Below are 20749 nucleotides of genomic sequence, written 5' to 3' on the forward strand. Positions count from 1 at the left end.
CAAAGTCACAAAGCAGATACTGTATAATTTGTTATATTGTGTATCAGGAGATCACAGATATCTTCTAGTTTGCTCTTGTGATTTGATGCTTAGACTATCATAAGTGCACTAATTTCATACAAAAGCATGTGGCCATATCTTTGCATGTTGTTGAATTTGCAACCCAACAGTGATTTGCGAAATTTCCTAAAATTAAGCCCTCGCAAAAATAACACCTATTACACTATTCAGAAACCTGGATGTCTCATGTATTCTGACCACAGAAGTATTCATATGCTCCCTCAAAAAAGAAGAAAATCAATGATTATTGCAGTCATTGGACAGTGACTCTTGTATCTTATCTTCCTTTCAGCTGACACACACACACACCTTAGTATTCACAATGAATTATTCCTCATATAGCAGGGCAACTAATGTGGCTGACAAAAGTTGATAAAATAATATTTTCAAAATTGGAAAAGACACAGAAAAAATACTACTAACAGCAGTGTAAAAGGGGCTCAAACATCACATGATGTACCACACTTTAGGAATTTTGCTCCCTATGACACAGAAATGTACTCCTGACAGCAATGTAAAAGGGGCTCAACTGTCACATGATGAAACACACTTTAGGATATTTTCCCCATAACACCTCTCATCTTTTAACACCTCTAACTACATCTTGAGTGAATGCTCAATTAGCAGCTACTCCATGGAGGGGTGATGTTGGGATGCTCTAATAATAGTGAAGCAAGGAGTGATGTAGTCTGACGTAGCCTCATCCCACATGGGAAGGAGAGGTGTTTGTCAGGTGATCCAATCTACACACACTGGCTGAAGCAAGATGGAAAACACCCTAAGAAGGTTTCTGGTCTAAGGGACTTGGGGAATACCCAGCTGTCAGTAGAGGAAACCAAAAGATGCAACTAGGCATGTGATTTGGCTAAAATTGGTGGAGTTATTTAAATATTGACTCCTGAGTGTCAGCTAATAACAAAATGCTAATGTAAATAATATCCAAGAGAGGAAAGGGAGTCACAAATCAGTAAAGTTGCAGCATTGAAAACTAACTAAAAAAAGAAAAGAAAATGAAAGACAGTTTCTCTACTAAATGGTTAGTTGAGCAACATCTTTGATTATATTATAAACAAATTCTGAAAATCATTACGGTTATATCTGCTTAAATACCCTTAAAATGGGGAGAAGTCAAATTCCGATATGATTTTCCATACGGGAAAAATAGATCTGTAATATGGTTGTGAACTGTCTCTCCTCAAACCTAATACAGGTCTATTCCCTTCCATAGTACACATGTGCAATGATGCCTTTTTCATTTAATCTTGTAGGAGACACAATATCTTTTTTCTCACTTGTTTTTCTGACCCTTTGTTTCCCATGACTATACAGGGATCATTCTGAACAATTGAAAATTCTTTTGACCTCTACTGAGAAACACCACAGGCTCATTATACCATTAAATCTCCAGTAAGATGATTCCTCTGTATTATTCTGGTAGATCTGTCATCTTTATTGGTTTCATATGCATAGAAACTGATCATGTAATGTTCACAAGATATGGTGATGTACGAGGGAGATAGTTCATCTAACATCTATTAAGCAAGTTTCCCTTTCTATTTTTGTTGTTGTTGATGAATGATGGTTTCTGTATAGATTTGCTATCTATAAATATCATGTGCATTAAAAAAAAAATTCTAATTGCTCGAATAAACTCACTTAACATTTAACATGCATCGTGAAAACTTTTGACATCTCTCTTTATTAATTGCTACTGGAATTTACATAAAGGATGATGCAGGTACCTTGGACGGGTAGCACCGAGACTGAGAGAAATGTTACTCCACGGCACAGCCTCCGCTAAACTATGGCAGACTACTGACACAAGAGGGCAGCATACCACAATCTATTCCACACAACATACAGGTACTGTCATGCTACTAAACTGTTTGGGCAGTAGGTATATGCCTATATAAGAATGCAACACTGCATCTGAACAAATGAAGGGGTCGTCTGGCTGCCAGTCCAAGTTTTCTTCATCAACCTCACTGTTATATATCATAACTAACCACAGACTTTGTCTCCACATACTTACAGGACAGGTCCTGCATCCCCTGTGATTGTTAGAGACTTACACTCAATGTAAAAGTGTCAAAGACTAGATCAATATCTCAACAAAGATTATCTATAACTTACTGCATACAAAAATGCATGTACCTACAACAAGTAAATGTTATCCAACATCAGATTTCAATCTTTTTTAATGTGACAAATCCTGGAAACAAATAAGACAATGAGATTTTCCTATTGTTCAAACACCAAAGTCGTTCTTAGTGTGAACATCATGGTTAGATTCTGCTACATTGAGGAAAATGGTTTATGAGGGATATGCTACTGCTGAATGTACATGATCAAACCTCAAGCTTCATGTTGTCAGCATGAACTTACCATGCCATCCAAATGAATTCTCTCATAATGACACTTTGATATACATGATGCAGAAAATGGTCTTCACAGAAACATCAGTATAAACTCACCTCGTCACATGAGGCACATCTGGGCATGATGAGTTCTGCGTAGTGTCTTTCGCAGTAGATCTGTCCTTCCCGGTAGAAGTAGCTGTTGTCTACCAATAGCTCCTCACAGGTGTTACAGGTGAAGCAGAAGGGATGCCAGCAGCATGACTCATCCTCCATCTTGTCCACAAAGATACCAATCTCTCCAGCCTCAATCTCCCCTCCACACTTGAAGCATTCCTAAATTAAAAAAAAAAAATCTACACTGACCAATTCCGTTCAGTTCAATCTTTCCCATGATGGAGTGGAACACATTAACTCATATCATTCCCAGAATGAGATAAAAAATAGTTTGTGCACATTTTGTGGTAACTGGTGGTGACAAGGTTAAGTATCAGGTCACAGAAAGCTACAATACAAGTATACAGTCAACCTAAGAATCATCAGCTTTCAGGAGGCCATCTTTGGTATGAGTCTTTAACTTTGGTATAAATCTTTATTTTTGGCATGACTCTCCCTCTTCCGTATGATTCTTGCAAAATTAAGACAATATGAAATGACTTGTGTAATGATCAGATAACCTGTAAAGCTTATTTGAAAAAAAAAAATCCAGAAAGTGATCACAGTAAAAGAGACCTTGCATTTTCAGATAGAATATCAATATCAGTATTATCATAATTCCAAGAGAATTCCACCTCTCTTTTTGCAAATGAATCCCTCTGAATACTTAGTTGATAAAACCCCCATTCCATATAACAGACACCCTTGGGCGACCACCACCAACAGACCCAAAATTGGTAAGATCCCTCAGCAGTCTCCAAGACTTAATAAAAATAGTGCCTGTGTGCAATGGCTCTCAAAAAATTTGGGAGATCATTGAAAGACTGTATAGTAGTTTTCCAGCAAAGTTCTCAGAGATCTCTGATAGAACTTGAAGACTGCTGTATGTTCATGAAGAGACCAATAAGATAATTAAGAGATCACTGAAAGATCATCTGAGATACTCCCTGAGATCTTCGAGAGATTGATCCATATCTCTGACAGACTAGTCTTTCAATGATCCCTCAATGATCTCTCTGTGATCTCTGTGTGATCTTCTCCAAAATGTGGCAATTCATGAGACTATCAAAAAATGATTGAAAGACTATTAAGTGCACCTTGATAGATCCCTGAAAGACCACTGAAAGACTAATTTCTTGAAACACAGCTGAAAGACTATTATGAACCATTTCAAACATTTTTGGATACCATGGAGAACACAAAGTTCACTATGAGATCATGGAAGTCCTCAGAGATGATTGAAAAGTTCACTAAAAGATCATTGAAAGATCTATCAATTTTTACGGTTTTCGGAAGTTCTTCCCTTTGTGGAATGGAGGTAAAAGACATTGGTGTGTATATGACTCACTGACTGTTTGACAAACATGAACAAACATTCTCACCATGTCCTGAGGCAAATAGTCTTTGACCTTCCCAACGCCAAAGGCCGTCTCATCTCGGAGTTCCAGGAACTGACTGAAGCTATCATTGGAGGCAGCCTCTCCAAGGAAATGACAGTACTCTTCAGAGACATCCTTCTTTGGAATCTGGATGATCAGCTGACGGTCACGGTACTTCTCACCAGGGGTGTGCAGTCTAGGAATTTGGTTGTTTGGTAACGAGTTCATGAATTCCTCTATCTGTGGAGCAAAGGATTCCATATTCATTCAACCTGACTATCCATGTATACTCTAAATTGTCTGCAATTTTAAGTATGTATGTTCTTGTAATACAGGTCAAGTGGGAAGGAACAAGAAAATGAAATGCGATCCTACATCACCAAACCCACCATACAGTAGATTATTACATGGGTCAACTTTCCTGCAGGCCTCAAGCTATACATTCAGGGCCTTGGGTGTTTTCTGGTAGAGTGATCATATCACTATCTAATTTCAAAGTTCTGAAGCACGAGAGTAAGTGTTGAGTAGTGATTTCTGGACCAGTGGCAGATCTAGAGGGGGGCGCAACCGGCGCGAGCCCCCCTTTTTTTGTTAAAAACAAAAGAAATAAAAAGAAAACTAGAAATGTCGCTACGGCGACTGATGCCTCCGCCATAATGCATGATTCTCCCAATAGGTGTATAGTACAATGTCTTCACAATGTGTGATGACAGTTTCACATAACTGGCAAAATATCGAAATAACAGGTTTATCAGAAATATCTTGAATGTTCACTTTCCACGAACTGGGTTTGCTATAATTGTCTATTAAAGAGTACAGGTACACATATTTGGGGAATTGAAAATTTTTACTTGACTTCTGACCGACCTTATTATAAGTTTATGCATTAAGTATAATTTTCAAGGTATGAAGAAAGAGTGTAATTACAGTACAAAATATATCTTTTTTTTTCATTTAAACCTAACCTTTGACCCTTAACCTTTGACCTTTGACCTTCTGACTGGAAACTTCCAAGAGAATCTCCATTAAGTAATACATGTACATATATTAAATTTTAAAACTAATAATGCAATTATTGCATATACTAGCAGCAACCGTGGAAATCCACGGGTCTGAGGGGTTTTATTTTTTTTCTCATAATACGATTTTGCACATTTTTATTGAAGAAATAAAAAGAAGAGTCTTCTCATTCTTTCGTTAATTGTGCTGTCTTCTAAATGACCACCCTTCCCAGAAATTTTATAATACATTTTTGTAGTATATGCCAGGCGATCCGGTCCATTAATTGGTAGGGATCATTCCCGCCACTACTTGCTTTTATTATAGAACTTGAGTTTCGAGGGGTTATTTGCACCCGTTGAAGTCCAACAGTTGTCTTGTTGCCCCTCACCCCTCCCCCCCCTCACGCACACACACATTTCCACCTCCGCAGGGCAAAAAACAAAAACATTCAGGGAAAAATTACCAAAAACGCAAATGAGATTCCCCGAAAGTTCTGCCCACAGGTTGTTCCCGTCGAAACGGGAAGATTTTAACACTATGACTTTGATTACCCCCTGCTCTTGCATCCACGCGGGCACCCGCGGGAATCCACGGCTGGTCTCAAGGCCTCGGTTTGTTTTGTGTTTTTTTTTTCATGTTTCTTTTCCCCACGTTATGAGAGAAAAATAAGATATTTTCGTCTTCATAATTTTGCTCCCTCCCTGTTGTTTTTAATCACCAAAACTTGGCTTGATATATCATATCAATATAGAACTACATCTGCTTCAGATTGTACATTATCATAATTAATATTAGGCCTACAATTATTGCTCCTATTATTGTTATTATTATATCATTATAATCATTATCCTTATCATTATTATTATTATTATTATTATTATTATTATTATTATTATTATTATTATTATTATTTGGGGAGGGGGAGATCATAGTCATCAGGTTTAATAGGCACCCGTGGGAGTAGGTTCTCACGACCTTGTATTTTTTTTCTTTAATATTTTCCCATGTTATGGAAGAAAGAAGAATATATACATCACTGCATTCGTCTTCATTTGCTCCCTCTTTTTTTTGTCACCAAAACTTGGTTTGATAGACCATAGAACCACACATTCAATTTCCACTTGCAATTTTAAAAATAGGCGGTCGGCAAAGCGAGGTTTTCCTCTACGTCCGCTCATCTTATGAATATGTATGATTACAGCAGCTCTGCAGTAAACGAATGGACACAGCTGCCCGTGTAATCTGATATGTAAGGGTACGATCGGCAAATATATTTAGCCGCGTCCTAAACAGTCTGCGTACAATGACACCGGACTTGAGAGCAAACGGCGAGCAAACTAAATGACGTACCTGAGCTGCATATAGTAGTCTGCAGTTGTGCAAAATACAATTACATAACCAACGTTCGTTGTTTTCATTTGGGGACGCCAATAATGGCGAACTGTACGTAAATGCCCTTGTAGTCCATATCACGCACACACAGATTCGTGTAACCATCGTCAATACATTCAGTACACGTAACAGGCGGAGGCAAAGGTACATCACAGAACTATATACACACAGTGTAGAGTGTGTATAGAGTTCTGCGAGGTACATTGTGTGTGTGCGTGCGCGTCCGCCGGAAGATGTCAGAAATTTCGCTGCACCATCATCTTTAGTATCCCCCAGTGTCTCTGCAAGCTAAAAGATGGAAGATCGAGAAAGCAGGAGGCCAGCGCAGGTTCCGTGAATATTGAAACGCTCGGCTCTTTCGTCACGCACAAAAATGCATTATGCATGTAGCTAATTAATTTTTCTTTTTCGTCCTCGACGTCGACACGGAGGCGGAGAGGGGACGAAACCCGCGCCATTCGATGTAGGATACTCTCCTGCGGCCGACGGCACCGGTCGCAACTGCCCGGAGCCGACGGCTCGGGAGGAGATAGAGAAACCAGCAACGCCGAAATAAAACAGGAAATACATAAGGCCGCGACAACAACAACAACTTCGAGTATTATAGTATAGGACTAGTATATGAGGGAAATAGTAACATTTTGAGGAGTTGACCTTGACCTTTGACCCCTGACTATTGACCCATGACCCCTAAATTCCCTAGATAATCCCTGCCAGTCAGTACATGCATATGTACCAAGTTCCATGAAGATACATTGAACCATTTGTGAGAAATGTGATATTGCAACATTTTCACCTAACCTTTGACCTTTTGACCTTTGACCTTATGACATGAAACTCTCTCTGGAAATATTTATGCAGTAGTACATGTCTACACTAAGTTTCAAGAAAATAACTGCGGGTATTGCATAGATATGGGGAAATAGCAACATTTTTAGCATTTGACCTTGACCTTTTGACCTTTGACCTCTTGTCAATGTCACTAAAATCTACTTAACTAATTGTCCCATCATACATCATCCTTGGACCAAGTTTGGTGAAAGCTGCTTCATCCAGTTTTGAGTTATCACGTAAACAGATAAATTTTAGGATTTGACCTTGATCTTTGACCTTTGACCTCCGTCCGATTTCTCTGAAAAACTAATCAAGTAATTGTCCCATCATACATCATCCTCCAACAAAGTTTGGTGAAATTTGCTCCATACAGTCTTGAGTTATCGCGTAAACGGATAAATTTCATGATTTGACCTTGACCTTTGACCTTTGACCTTTTGCCGATTTCACCTAAAATCTAATCAAATCATTGCCCCATCATACTTCATACTTGGACCAAGTTTGGTAAAATTCCAGTAAATATTACTCAAGTTATCGCGTAAACGAAAACGACGTACGTACGGACGTACGTACGACGTACGTACGGACGTGGACGGACGTACGTACGGACGGACGGACGGACAACCCGAAAACATAATGCCTCCGGCACCACTACGTGGCGGAGGCATAAAAAATGAAACAAAACCTGGAAGTGGCACCGGAAATATTAGTTGCCCCCCCCCCCCCCCCTTTGCAGAATTCCTGGATCCGCCCCTGTGGACTGTATAGTTTAGTCCTCGTAATCATGTCCCTTTATATATGAGAATCACAAATGACTATTAACCCATTGAGGACGGACTGATTTTGCTGCAACAAGCATTTCCCACAGATACTTGCCCGAGTATACTTAGGACTCGTCCTCAACGGGTTAATGGAGGTTCAACTACTTTTGGAACCAAGGGAGGGGCTTACCTTGGAGACAGAGAGTCCATTGGGGACCCATGAGTAGCCCAGAGCCAGAGCCTTCTCCTTGGTCCTCTGAAGCTGAGCATGGTCCTCAATCGGAAGATTTAATCTCTCGAAGACGGTAACCAGGTTGTCATGGATGAGGTCATGTTCATCTCGGCTGCAGTGGCAAGATGCACATGTACTCCTGCCGGCAGAGAGAAAGAACGTCAAGACAGCTGAGTGGCAGTTTACATCATCGACAGAATATGAAGAAATTTTGGATGGAAATGGGGTCATGTCACAAATGTGGTTCAGACAGAATGGCAATAAAGTGATTGCCATGATGTAATGTTGAATGAATTAATAAATACCTGTAATCTTTGTATTACAAGAATACCTGTAATCTTTGAATTACAAGAATACCTGTAATCTTTTTATTACAAGAAGATCTATGACTTCAAATACCACAGGGTGAACCCTCTAAATGCTTCAAACAACTGAAAATACAGTGAGTAGAAGGAAAGTCATAGATTCCAGAAAAAACTAAGTTTCTACACACATACATGTACACCTGTACTACACATGGTGATAATTTTGCACATTATATCAACCCGTTGAGGACGGACTGATTTTGCTACAACACGCATTTCCCATTGACAAATGCCCAAGTATATTTGGGACTTGTCCTCATCAGGTTAAATTACCACTCACGGACCTCTTCATACCTATAAAGATGATTATTTCCTCTGTGTTTTGTTTTTTTTTTTTTGCTGCACGCAAGAATTCATCAATTTTTTACAAAATAATTACCACTGACTACTTCATACATCTCAAAATTACGCATGCCTTTTCAAATCCACAATGAGGATTCTTTGCTTGAGCGACCCTACGAGTATTTCAAGGGACTATTCACTCTCCCATCTCAAAACTGGATTCTTTTTACAGAATGTTCAGGGCACAAGTTTAGACACATCATGTATTCAGTATCCACATCAGCAGGATCTTCCATATTAAATCTTATAACAGGTTTGACCATAAATTATAAAACACAGTTAAAACAAGAGACCCGGGGGTCACGTGCTCACCTGAGAATCGCAAGTTCACCTTCCATGCATTCTTGCAGACTCTTACCTGAGAACACTGGAAACTTATTATGGTAGGGGTAGCTTTGAGAGTGGGGGCATGGAGTCCATTTACATATTCCATCACACTGGTAAAAAATACCTACCATGTACACCGTACTTTATAGAATGTTGGATTATGCAGCTTGGGGAAAAAGACTTTAAGCCCTATCACTTTTGATTAGAACTAGAGAAAAATATTATTGAATATTCATTAATTTAGGAGGTTTGGACCCCCTGGGGCCCCAAAGGAAAGCATGGTGCCCATTCCAACACTTTGAAATCTTATCCCCATGGGAATGCTAATTGCCAAGTTTGGTGAAAATCCATTATGTCGTTTTCAGCAAGAAGATGAAAATTAAGACACGCATTTGGACCCCCCCCCCCCATCCCATCCCGCTTCCTTGGGTCCCAAGGGGGGGGGGGGGGGTAGGGCACCCCTGATTTTCCCATGAACAAACTTGAAACAACAGTCATCAATATACTGACTCATTGTATCAAATTAGCTCAATCACTTCTGGTTCCAGAGAAAATCAGTAAAGATTCCTTACAGGAAGGGGGGGGGGGGGGGGGTAAGACCCCCTGAGGCCCCAGGTGGGGCATGGTGCCCATTTGATTGAATTGAGATTCTATCCCCCTAGGGATGCTACCTGCCAAGTTTTGTAAAAATTTTTGATAGGGTTTTCAAGAAAAAGATGAAAATTTACAATTCTGGTCCAAATTTAGGCCCCCTGGGGCCCCCAGGTGGGGCATGATGCCCATTTGATGGAATTGAGATTCTATCCCCCTGGGGATGCTACCTGCCAAGTTTGGTGAAAATTTGTGATAGGGTTATCAAGAAAAAGATGAAAATGTACAATTTGGGCCACATTAGGACCCCTCTTCACCCCCCTCCCCTGGGTCCCAAGGGGGGCACCCCTGATTCCGCCATGAACAAACTTGAAACTACAGTCATCAATGTACTAATTCATAGTATTAACTTAGCTCTATCACTTCTGGTTGTAGAAAAGAAGATTTTTTAAGATTCCTTAATTTTGGGGGGGGGGTTTGGGCCCCTCTGTGGGCCTCCCAGGTGGGGTATGGTGCCCACTTGAACATATTGAGATCCTATCCCCCTAGGGATGCTACCTGCCAAGTTTGGTGAAAATCAGTCAAGGGGTTCTCAAGAAGAAGATGAAAATGTAAAAAGTTTATGCACGACGCACGACGGACGACGGACGAAGAGCGATCGCAATAGCTCACTTGAGCCTTTGGCTCAGGTGAGCTAAAAAAGAAAAAGAGTGGTAGGGCCTACTACTGATTGATGAATGTACATTTTAATGGTCTATAGGCATTTTTCATTTTGGGAATTGTTCACTGAATACAATCATCTGTATTTATCCTCTTGGATATGACAGAGAATCCAAACAAGGATCAGATTAGATTTTAGCATTCATAGTATACAAAACATAAAGCTTATTCAGACATCTGATTATCATAAAACATTAATCAATATGTGACTTCAATTGATGCAAGCAAAAATATGTCACAAACATGAAATTTCAAGTTCATTATCATGAATTCACCTGTATCTGTTACTTTCATAATTTCTGGGATCAAACAACTTGGCCCAAGGTAGGATTGTATACCTGGTACAAAGAATTACCTCTCAGATTTACTTGAAATCCACAGCACTTAAAAACAGAGCAGTAAGGTGACCACACTATACCAAGCAGCAAGACATAAACTTACTGCCTTTATTACTGGGCACATTTCACACACTACTCTAATAGAACTGTACGTGAACATCTCTTCTAGGAGAAGAGCGCCCTCTGTAGTTGAGACATCATGTTTCAGCATGCACTTGCAGATCTTTTGCCAAAATCAGATCATCTTGTGTAGAAAACCTACACAAGTTTGTCTGAACTACATACATTAAAGGAATCTTATAGTTTTGGTTGAGACCTAACTTCAGATTTCTAAGGTGGGTCCCACCTTTTATCATGAACGCTTTGTTTTACTTTGTTTTTGGACATCTCAGCCATTCCACAACCGATTTTCATCAAATAAACTTTGAATCCCTCCTAGAATGGCATGCTCTGTACTATTTCATTCTATTTCATCTGTAGTTGGAGATATGGTAATTTTGGCTTGCAGTCTCAACATGGCAAATAAATGGTCTTTTCTGTAACCCATGATGTAGGCATCATGGGTTACTAAAGAAATATAACTAAATAAAAGTAAAGATATAAAGAATTCAATTTTGATGAGAACAAACTTAGTGGTTTGTTGGAGACTAAAATCTATTTCATATTCTGAGGGACTGCATGTACTAACATAGCTTCACACAAGTCATGCAAATTTTGAGAAAAAAGTAAAGTATTTGATCATCCAGAGGTACAGTACTAATTTTACAGAAACTTCTCTTTCAAATTTTGGAGAAGAATTCACTTACATGCCAAAACCAAAACCAAACAGTATCAATGTCTCTCTCTCTCTCCACACACACCCTGGACAAATACATATGAATAAATAAATACTCACATAAATAAATGAATGAATGAATAGATAGATAGATAAATATATAAATGAATAAAAGACAGATAGATAGATAAATGAATAAATGAATGAATCAATGAATAAATAAATATATAAATACATAAGTAAACAAATGTTTAATATACAATATTAACATGTAATTTGTAAGATATAAAATACGTTGTAGGATTTCTATTGAAGAATTTCTGCCATTTGTTTATCGAACTGTTTGTTTTTCATTTCTTTTGATTATAGTACATTGCTATGCGCAGTTGAGTACACATTCTTGTAGTAACTGTGCAATATGAATTCAAAATTACTATTCTTATCATTATTACTAACACACACACACATATAATAATAATCTATACATATAGAAATAATAGATGTCAAATATATCTCTGATTGGAATTTGTTTTTCAAGGGGTAACACCTCGCAGATGGACTTGCTCACATACATCATTACCAGCCATGGTCACACTGGCAAAAGATCAAGAAGTTTAAAATCTTGAAGTTTTGCCAGTGTAACTGCAAACTTCCCACTTAAATTTAGAAATTTCTTCTTCCCCTGAACACTCACAACAGGAACTTGGTACACTCTGTCTTCTTTGCTGTGCATGCACACCAGTGACTCTAACTTTGAGAACTGAAACATTGAGAAGTTAAGCCGACAGTGTGGATGGACAAGCAAGCTTTACAAAAACTTCCGCGAAGTTTAACTTTGCAATCTTTTGCTAGTGTGACCGCGTCTGCTTTTTCATCCCAGCTCCATACCAGATACTGAGTGTAAAATAGGACCATATTTCTCACCACTGCCCTGATTCCACATCTCATGGCCAAATATACTGGACTCCTTATGTATACTGACTCAGATTCTACCCGTCATGTTACCAACAATCAATATTTAATTTTAGGTATCATTCCCTATCAATTCTAGGGGTTTTAATCCTATCCTATAAATCTTCAACAATAATTATTTCTCATACCATGTCTGTTGCATCACTTTCTTTCATGCCCTAATGATGAACAAATTCTTATTTCCTATTTGTCCTCTAGCTTTGGTAAGGTTTTTCCTTCTTGTTCTCCAACACATACCCATAGTTTGTGTTCTGATTGTCAAGTCTTTAGTTCATACCTCCATGTGCTGTCATTTATTTGACTCTATTTTTATGTAAAAAGCAATAAAAAAAATCACAACAAGCACAAATTTTCTTTTAATAGCCTGGATTCAGGTGGCATGACAATGACACCCTCTGACAATTTGGAAGTTTTTAAAATTGTTACCTGTATCTGTTTCAAATGTAAGACACTAAAACTTTTATGCAACATACGCATAAGGGATTCACAGTTAGAGTATTGAAAATACCATACAGAAGAAGGAAGCTATGGCATTAGAAAATAATTTCTTTGTTTGCTAATTTATTTATCTACTTTTTTATACATTTGTCTACTCATTTATTTACTACTAATCAATTCATTTTCACATGTGTTGTATGATAGCTTTGCATTCAACTTGAATTCTACATGACTGCTCATTTTTTGAAGAAGCGGCACTTCAAACCAGTGATGATTAATTCTGTATTTTGAAGCATTTGTCTAGCGGTGAAAGGAGATTTGGGTGAAATGAGCAATCTAATTTGAGTTGGAGTAAAACAGATTGCTGCAGGCCTGAGCGGTTAAGTGAAGGCTGATAGCTTGGTATGCAGTCAAGCATGAAGGCAGACTGGACTAGGTTCTCAGTTCTACCTCCTCACTATTAATCCACATAATGAGATTGACTTTCTGTCCAGAATAGCAATGAGAGATTGGAGAAGGTTCCAGTCTCTGTGATTATAATGGTAAGTACAGAAAGATATAGGAAATACTGTTACAAATTTTGGGATTAAATCAGTCTCCTTCAAGCTGATACTCCAATCCAATTATTTCAGAAGATTTCATGCTACGCCTCCTTCCTTCTCTATGCCACATTTAAAAGCAACTGTGACTGTAACAATTTCAGACCGGATGAGATAGGAAATCTGTTTATATGTTAAGAGCTGAATCTCCCAGTTTGTAACGTGGTGTCCACATAAACAGTCTCATGTGCTTTACAACAGCAGCAACAACGACAACAACAACAACAACAACAACAACAACAACAACCCAAATAAACAAACAACAAACACAAAACAAAAACAGGCCTCTTCAGCATCTCTTTATCATAAGACATGTGATATACATGGCGTAACATAAGATTTTGTAAGATTATATAAAATCAGTACATCTACTGAGTTTCTTTAAATTTGGGGAAATTGCAAGAAATGGGACAGAGATCATTTCAGGACATTGCTTTGACTTACAGTAAATCTATGATTATTCTTTAGTTTTGGTTAAATATAGTATCACTTACTAGCTCACTGGCATACTGAAAGGCACTGCTTAACAGAAAGATAAATTGACTTTGGCTATGACTACACCTGGTGAAAAGTTCACGTATGAATATGCAAAATTAAAATGGTAAGTACATTAGTGAGTAGTAAGTAGGTAATCAGATAAATAAGTACTATCTTGGTGTTATCATTTCTTTGTGCTGATGATAGTCAGGTGTACCTTGGTCACAAAATATCTATTTCAATCTGTATAAACATTCCGTGTAAGCAAGAATTAAAGTATTCAGCATCATGAACACACCGTGCCTTTAAAGCACCTACCATAGCACTCTCCTACACTGCACTAAAACCAAGGCACACTCAAGACACTACATCTCACTGTGGATGACCAATGAGAGCTGGCTTCCTTGCCATCATTAGACTGAATCAATCAAGTCATCTACAGAGCAAACTGGACTAATTGAATTCATGTACAATCAATGCGGTATCAATCTGCATTCCGCTCTCTCCATGATTGCTTGATCTCAGGCAAGCTGAGAGGGAAGGATGCAATGTTTGCATCTCCCCAAACTTAAAAAAAAAAAATCTATACTGATTTCATCAAAGTAATAAAAATATGCATTGAAAATGGAAACTTTGCAATACAGTGTGATCACATATATCATAGAATCAATCTAAATGAATTAAACAACAAATACAAATAGAAACAACATGCAAAGACATTGGTACATACACTTATCTTCCACCTGAATTAATGAGCCTGATTACCACTGAGGGTTTGAAAATATAACCCACTGAATAATACTTACAGTGAATGGGAAAGTGTAAATGTAATATAAATGCGGCAGGAATGTAAGATATGTAAGAGTGAATGTCATGCAAATTCTGAATTCTTCAATTTAGAGTTTAGCAGAGTTAGTTAACAGAAAAATGTGAATACACATTAACTGCATGAAGTGTAGCTATAAAAATAAAACCACAAATGTTATCATTGATAAAACACTCATAAAGGAAAGCTGCAAATAATCAGGCAGTATGAATTGGAGCACAACCTAATTTTATGACTATATACGCCAGTCATCATCCAACCTGCCAGCCCTGTGAATTGGACCCACAACACGGACTAAGCAAACTTCACTTTTATTTCAGGTAGAAAGGCTGCAAACTTATGAATCAGCCTCCAAGATGTGTGAGAATTTAAGGAGTGAATGTACCTCTATTTGCAGGACAGATCTATGCTCCCCTGTTGACCAGCTTTAGCTCCTTAGCCCACACGCAGCAAACCACAAAGGTTTGCCTAAACTGCCTGCGCAGCGACCTATTTTTACTTCCTAGGTCCCCCTGGAAATACGGTTTCAAACTGGAGTACACAAACCCTGCACCTTCCTTCAAATTTGCTTGATTAGTTTACATGTGGACTTGTGAGACCCAGGCAGGCTGCAAGCCACACGCAGGCACTTCAAAGAGAAACGTCATCACAGAAATTCTGATTGAAATGTAATGTGACAATTGCAAAAACATTCAAGGATTGAAAAGGAGAATGACCCAGATTTGAGTCTCCTACAGATTGGATGTCACTTGGAAAATCAATCAAAACAGAGTGGGGAAATACTGCGGCTTCTTTTACAACACTGAATGGATGCAAAGTAATGTCAGACTGAAGCTAAAATTGATTTTTGTCAATACCAAAGAGCGATTTTCATCAAAGACAAGGTCACATTCATTTGAGAGGTGATACCAGACTAATGCTTACTAGAGAGAGAAGTGTTTTTACAGCCAGACATATCCATTTTATAACATATCTCATTTCTTCTCTTCATACTGATTATGCATTTGAAGCAAAAGTCAATAAATGAATAATTCATCTCATTGACTGAAAGACATAGTCAGTTTTTACATGTAACAGGATGTTGTCTCAGAAATACAATAAGATAACTTTTATGGAAAACGACAAATCTTGCATTTACTGATGAAATAGGTTCCCTTTCATAGTACTTGTTTGCAAGACATTCATCCACTTTGATCTGTCTGAACTTGTGAATGTATCAGAGATACAGTCTAGAATTTGATTAATAACTGAACTCTTCTTTTTTGAGGGTAAAAGAGAGATGCTCCAATCATAAAGTTGAATATTTTCAAGCTTCACTTTAAGTTCTCAACTGTTTATCTGAAAAGTAATGTAAAGTAGAATTTAATGTTTACTGCTGTTATGGTTGAGTTCATCTATACATGAATTTTGATGAAATTCAAGCACTTTTATCCTTACCTTCAAGAGTATATGCAACAAACTTTCAAGAACGCAATACACTTTCCCACGACACAATACGAACAGTAACCTACTTTCAGTACAGTGCGATGACAAGAGCACTCTGACACTATTAAGATACAAGTGAGAGAGAAAGACACAGAAAGTAAGAGTGACAGAGGGTGAAATAGATAGATAAGAGAGAGAAACAGAGAGAGAGAGAGAGAGAGAGAGAGAGAGAGAGAGAGAGAGAGAGTATGTGTGTGATGGGGAGTTTCACAAATTCAAAAAGTAAGGTTTTACAACATGATAGTTTGTGTATAGAGATAATCACTGTGTGGTATTTCATGACAACCAGGATATTGACCTGAAACTAATGAGTAAGAGTAATGTTGTAGTTATAGAAGCACACAAAACTGCAAATCATAGTATGTCTGTCTTGTGGAAAAGTACTGTGCCTACCATCACACTAGTTGGATAGATATCAGCACATGGGGTCTACAATTCAGCTGAACACACTGTATGGAGGAAGGTATAGCTGTCCTGAACCCTCCCACCTGGACTCACTTCATGCGCACTCTACATGTTAACACACACAGTGACCTCTTTACCTACAGAGTATTTCTCTTCCATCAAAAAATGCTTCATCATTTGATCAATTTGTGAGTAAGAATGAGGTAGCACAGATTCCTTGTAATTGATTGGAAGCATGCTCTCCAACATCCCAAACTGGACACAGCCCTAGGGGTCAGTGCTATACTTCCTCCAAGCAACTCTCTCTGACACTGGGCATGCAGGCATCTCATGAATATTCAATGTTCTCTCCGTGCTTATGCGGCTGGTCTGGATGAATTTCTCTGATTGGATTCCCATCACACGACTTTGTCACTTAGCACGGTGTGTGTGATAGCAGGACTTACATGAGATTTCTACAACTCTATGGCTTCCTTTTCCAATCTTTGACATGCAGCTTGTTGCAAAGATCATTTGATTCCAATCCATACAAGACCTTCTGACTTGGTTGAAGCACACATTCCTTTTAGTCCTGCTCACATTTTGCTTTGACTAGCTCTGAATGGTTTCACTGATATCCCAGTGGGTTAAATTGTCTTTCTTTTCAGCAGGCTGAGCATTTCATAGCATCATATTAGGTACCATGATCATTTCTTTTTTCTTTTCTTTTTTTTTTTTTTTGGGGGGGGGGGTTAGACTTTGACAAAGCCCATGTAACAATCAAATTTAAGAATGATCCCTTTCAGAAATGTTCTCTTGCACATACATTTAGTTATTTTTTTTTAGTATAAAGCCAGCATCTATACAATTGTAGCTGCTGAGCTCTCAACCAGTAATGGGTGTCAAAAGTTCTTCACTTTCAAAGGAAATCATGGACAATAAAAATATCGCCCTCATGGATTATGTGTGAGTCATACTTTTACACACTACAGTCAGCAGTTTCTATACCCAGGACTAGGACCCAGGTGAAAGACATGCATTTAGATAGACATCATCCTACCTGTAATAGATATCTAAGGTAGATGTGAGTATATCAGAATCATAAGGCATGGTGTAAGACACTTTCCTCTCCCCATGTACATCAGGTGAGGGTGTCCATGGTTTAGAATTACCTCAATCAGATGTGTCCCTCCTTGGGCAGAAGGCATTGGTGTCTTTAGGGACACCAGTCACAAACAGTAATGCACCTCCCACACAGTATGGACAGAACAGAAATGACCCCTGCTCTGCCATCTGAATATCATTATGAAAATGTAGCCCAGCTTATTTTCTTCTTGTGCATACATGATTTTTTTTTTTGCTTCAAATGACAGCATTCAAATCTGTACAAATTATTCTAATTCACTTTCCTCTCAAAAACAAAGTCTGCTAACTACCTTATAAAGAACTATGTATGTTGTTCCACAACACACTGCATGTTGCACAATGCCATCACTTATCAGGGCTGCCAACATTCACACATCAAACTCAAGGAGATTCCAGAAAGCTTTTGAGTATAGTTTATACACCTCAACTGGCAAAACTTTGACTTTTATGACTCCTAAGTAAGGGGGGGGGGGGGCGATGAGCAATGGTATAAAAAGAAAATGAAAGAAATAAGTGGAATGTCCAACATGTGAGACGACAATGACACATAATGATATACAGCCCAGATTGTGACCCCCGCCCCCCCCCCCCCCAAAAAAAAAAATAAATAAATAAAACGAACAAAAAATGGGGTATGGAAAGGGCGTCGGCCCCTAAACTTAAGCAATGCCAATATAAGTATTAAAATGTTAACTATGGCTTGGAACTGCTGAAAAAGTATTTAATAAGTACGCATTTTACATTTACTGGAAGAGGTGGGTGGTAGGTAGGAAAATTACAAATTATTCTGATTTTGGTAATCATTTCTTGAATCCACTTGCCTGATTGCACATATAAAACTAGAAAAGCACTCTGAGAGGGCAGACCTCCGCCAAGCATGCAGCTCATTTCCACCACTGATCTTGTTCTTCCACAGAGATATCAGTGATTTCCACAAATACATACTTATAGCATTGTGTGCTGAAAGTCGCCCGATTTCCCAATATAGAAGCCTTTGTTACGTCATAAACCCTCAGCTGCACGGCACGCCTCGCCCTAGCAGAAACTAGAGCACACACTTTAGCGCACGCATGCAAACCTCAAATACGCGCAGCCTGAACTCCCAAGTTCATTGACCCTACCTGCCAAAATATCAAAAATCCCTCTTAAATTCCCCAAAAATTCTCGGATCACTACCAAAAGTTAATCGTTGTTACTTGTGTCATTCTAAACCTTTCTTGCAAGTTTCATCCCAATCCGTTGACTACTTTTTGAGTTATTTTGCACACGGACAAACAAACAAACAAACAAACCAACGGTAACGGAAACATAACCTCCTCCCTTGGCGGAGGTAATAACAACTTTTGGTGCAACCTATAAAGTTACAATGATGAACTGAATATAAGTTGGCCTTACCATAAAAATCAAGAAATGTAAAAAGAACATCACACTTCTTTGTACAAAAATATTCAAAAAAAGTAAATGAAATGTAACATTCCTTTGTTAATGAACACCTAAAATAAATGAAACATAGCATAACAAAAAGTATAGAAGTGTGCTTTATTGTAAATCTCTAACACCAGAATTACCATTACACAATGATATTTCATATGACTCTCCAGATATCCACAATGTGATTAGACCTTTAATCACTGAAAATTCTGATTTAACCTTATAAAGAGTCTAATCCTTTGATGATTCTCACATTTCTATCCGATCAATTCCTCAGCCAAACCCTTTGTCTATCAACTATTAGCCACTAATGTTGATGTTATATTCCTGCTACACCATCACCACAAAAAAAAAAGTTTATGGAGAAAAGCAGCTTGCTCGCACATGGGTTGTTGTCATGACAAACTTGGTCTGGGTGACCTTTATCAGGAGACAGGGTTGATAGAGTGAGGATCAGTGGACGCTTTCTCCACACATCCCTGTGACTGTATAAGATGTCTGCTCTTTACAACATCAACTCAACCAGGATATATCCGGAGGATCTACTGAAGTGCCCTTCAAAAGATAACCTTTGCCTGACAAAACACTAAAAGAAGTCACAAATATCCATTAAACACACATAAAGAAACAGATCCGTGAACAAGTCAGGACTTGGGGTTTCAATGTTTAAAAACCATTTCCCCCTTTACTTATTTACACCAGCATTACGGTAGGCTGACATGTTTCCATGGCAACAAGCCTACAGTATCATGAAGCAATGAGATTTGACTAAAGGGGTAGGCAAACAGGATAGCAATGCCTTTTTCAAGGGGAAGGGTTCATATCTTACATGAGGAAAAGAGTGAGGCAGAGTTTGAGGTCATGTTTGAACGAGGTGATACTGGTTGCTGGGAGAGAAGGGTGATTTTGAGAACGCTCTTGGACTTATCAGTTAGGTTTGCTTTTGTACTCTACTACATGCAGATAAACATCAGCTTGTCCATAATCTAATCATGTTACATTCCTGACTTTTTTGCTGACTATTCCACATTACTCAACACTTGATGATGATTCTCACTAACTACCTACTTGCTGCTGTTACTCTCTACCAAAACTATGATAGAATATTTCTTTAAAATTTCTGCCATCTATTGTTAACCTCTCTGTTGCTGTCTTACTTATCATTTTGCAGATGAGATAAGCAATTATTGCTGTAACTGTTCAAGCCAGAATGCACATATTATTTTATTCCAGAAATAGAGCAAACTCTTTTGTTACAATCATCACACAAATATAAAATGCATAACACAATGCAACAATAAAAATACAACAATGCAAAAATGCAAAGCAAATGCACCCACATAAACACACACACACACAC

General features: G+C 38.3%; 1 protein-coding gene across 1 annotated transcript in view; it reads right to left on the reverse strand.

Annotated features, from left to right (window-relative positions):
• Positions 1–20749, reverse strand: part of LOC139737095 (testin-like) — a 245014-nt gene that overhangs the window by 52570 nt on the left and 171695 nt on the right. The window contains exons 3-5 of the mRNA XM_071647771.1: positions 8132–8312; positions 3956–4192; positions 2535–2753 (exon numbers count right to left, since the gene is read on the reverse strand). Of these exons, the coding sequence (XP_071503872.1) occupies positions 2535–2753; positions 3956–4192; positions 8132–8312 (637 nt within the window). The remainder of the gene's footprint in view (positions 1–2534; positions 2754–3955; positions 4193–8131; positions 8313–20749) is intronic.

The sequence above is a fragment of the Diadema antillarum genome, unplaced genomic scaffold, assembly GCF_040938485.1.
Source record: "Diadema antillarum isolate AM-2024a unplaced genomic scaffold, OU_Dant_1.0 seq00000682_RagTag, whole genome shotgun sequence".
Lineage (NCBI taxonomy): Eukaryota > Metazoa > Echinodermata > Echinoidea > Diadematoida > Diadematidae > Diadema > Diadema antillarum.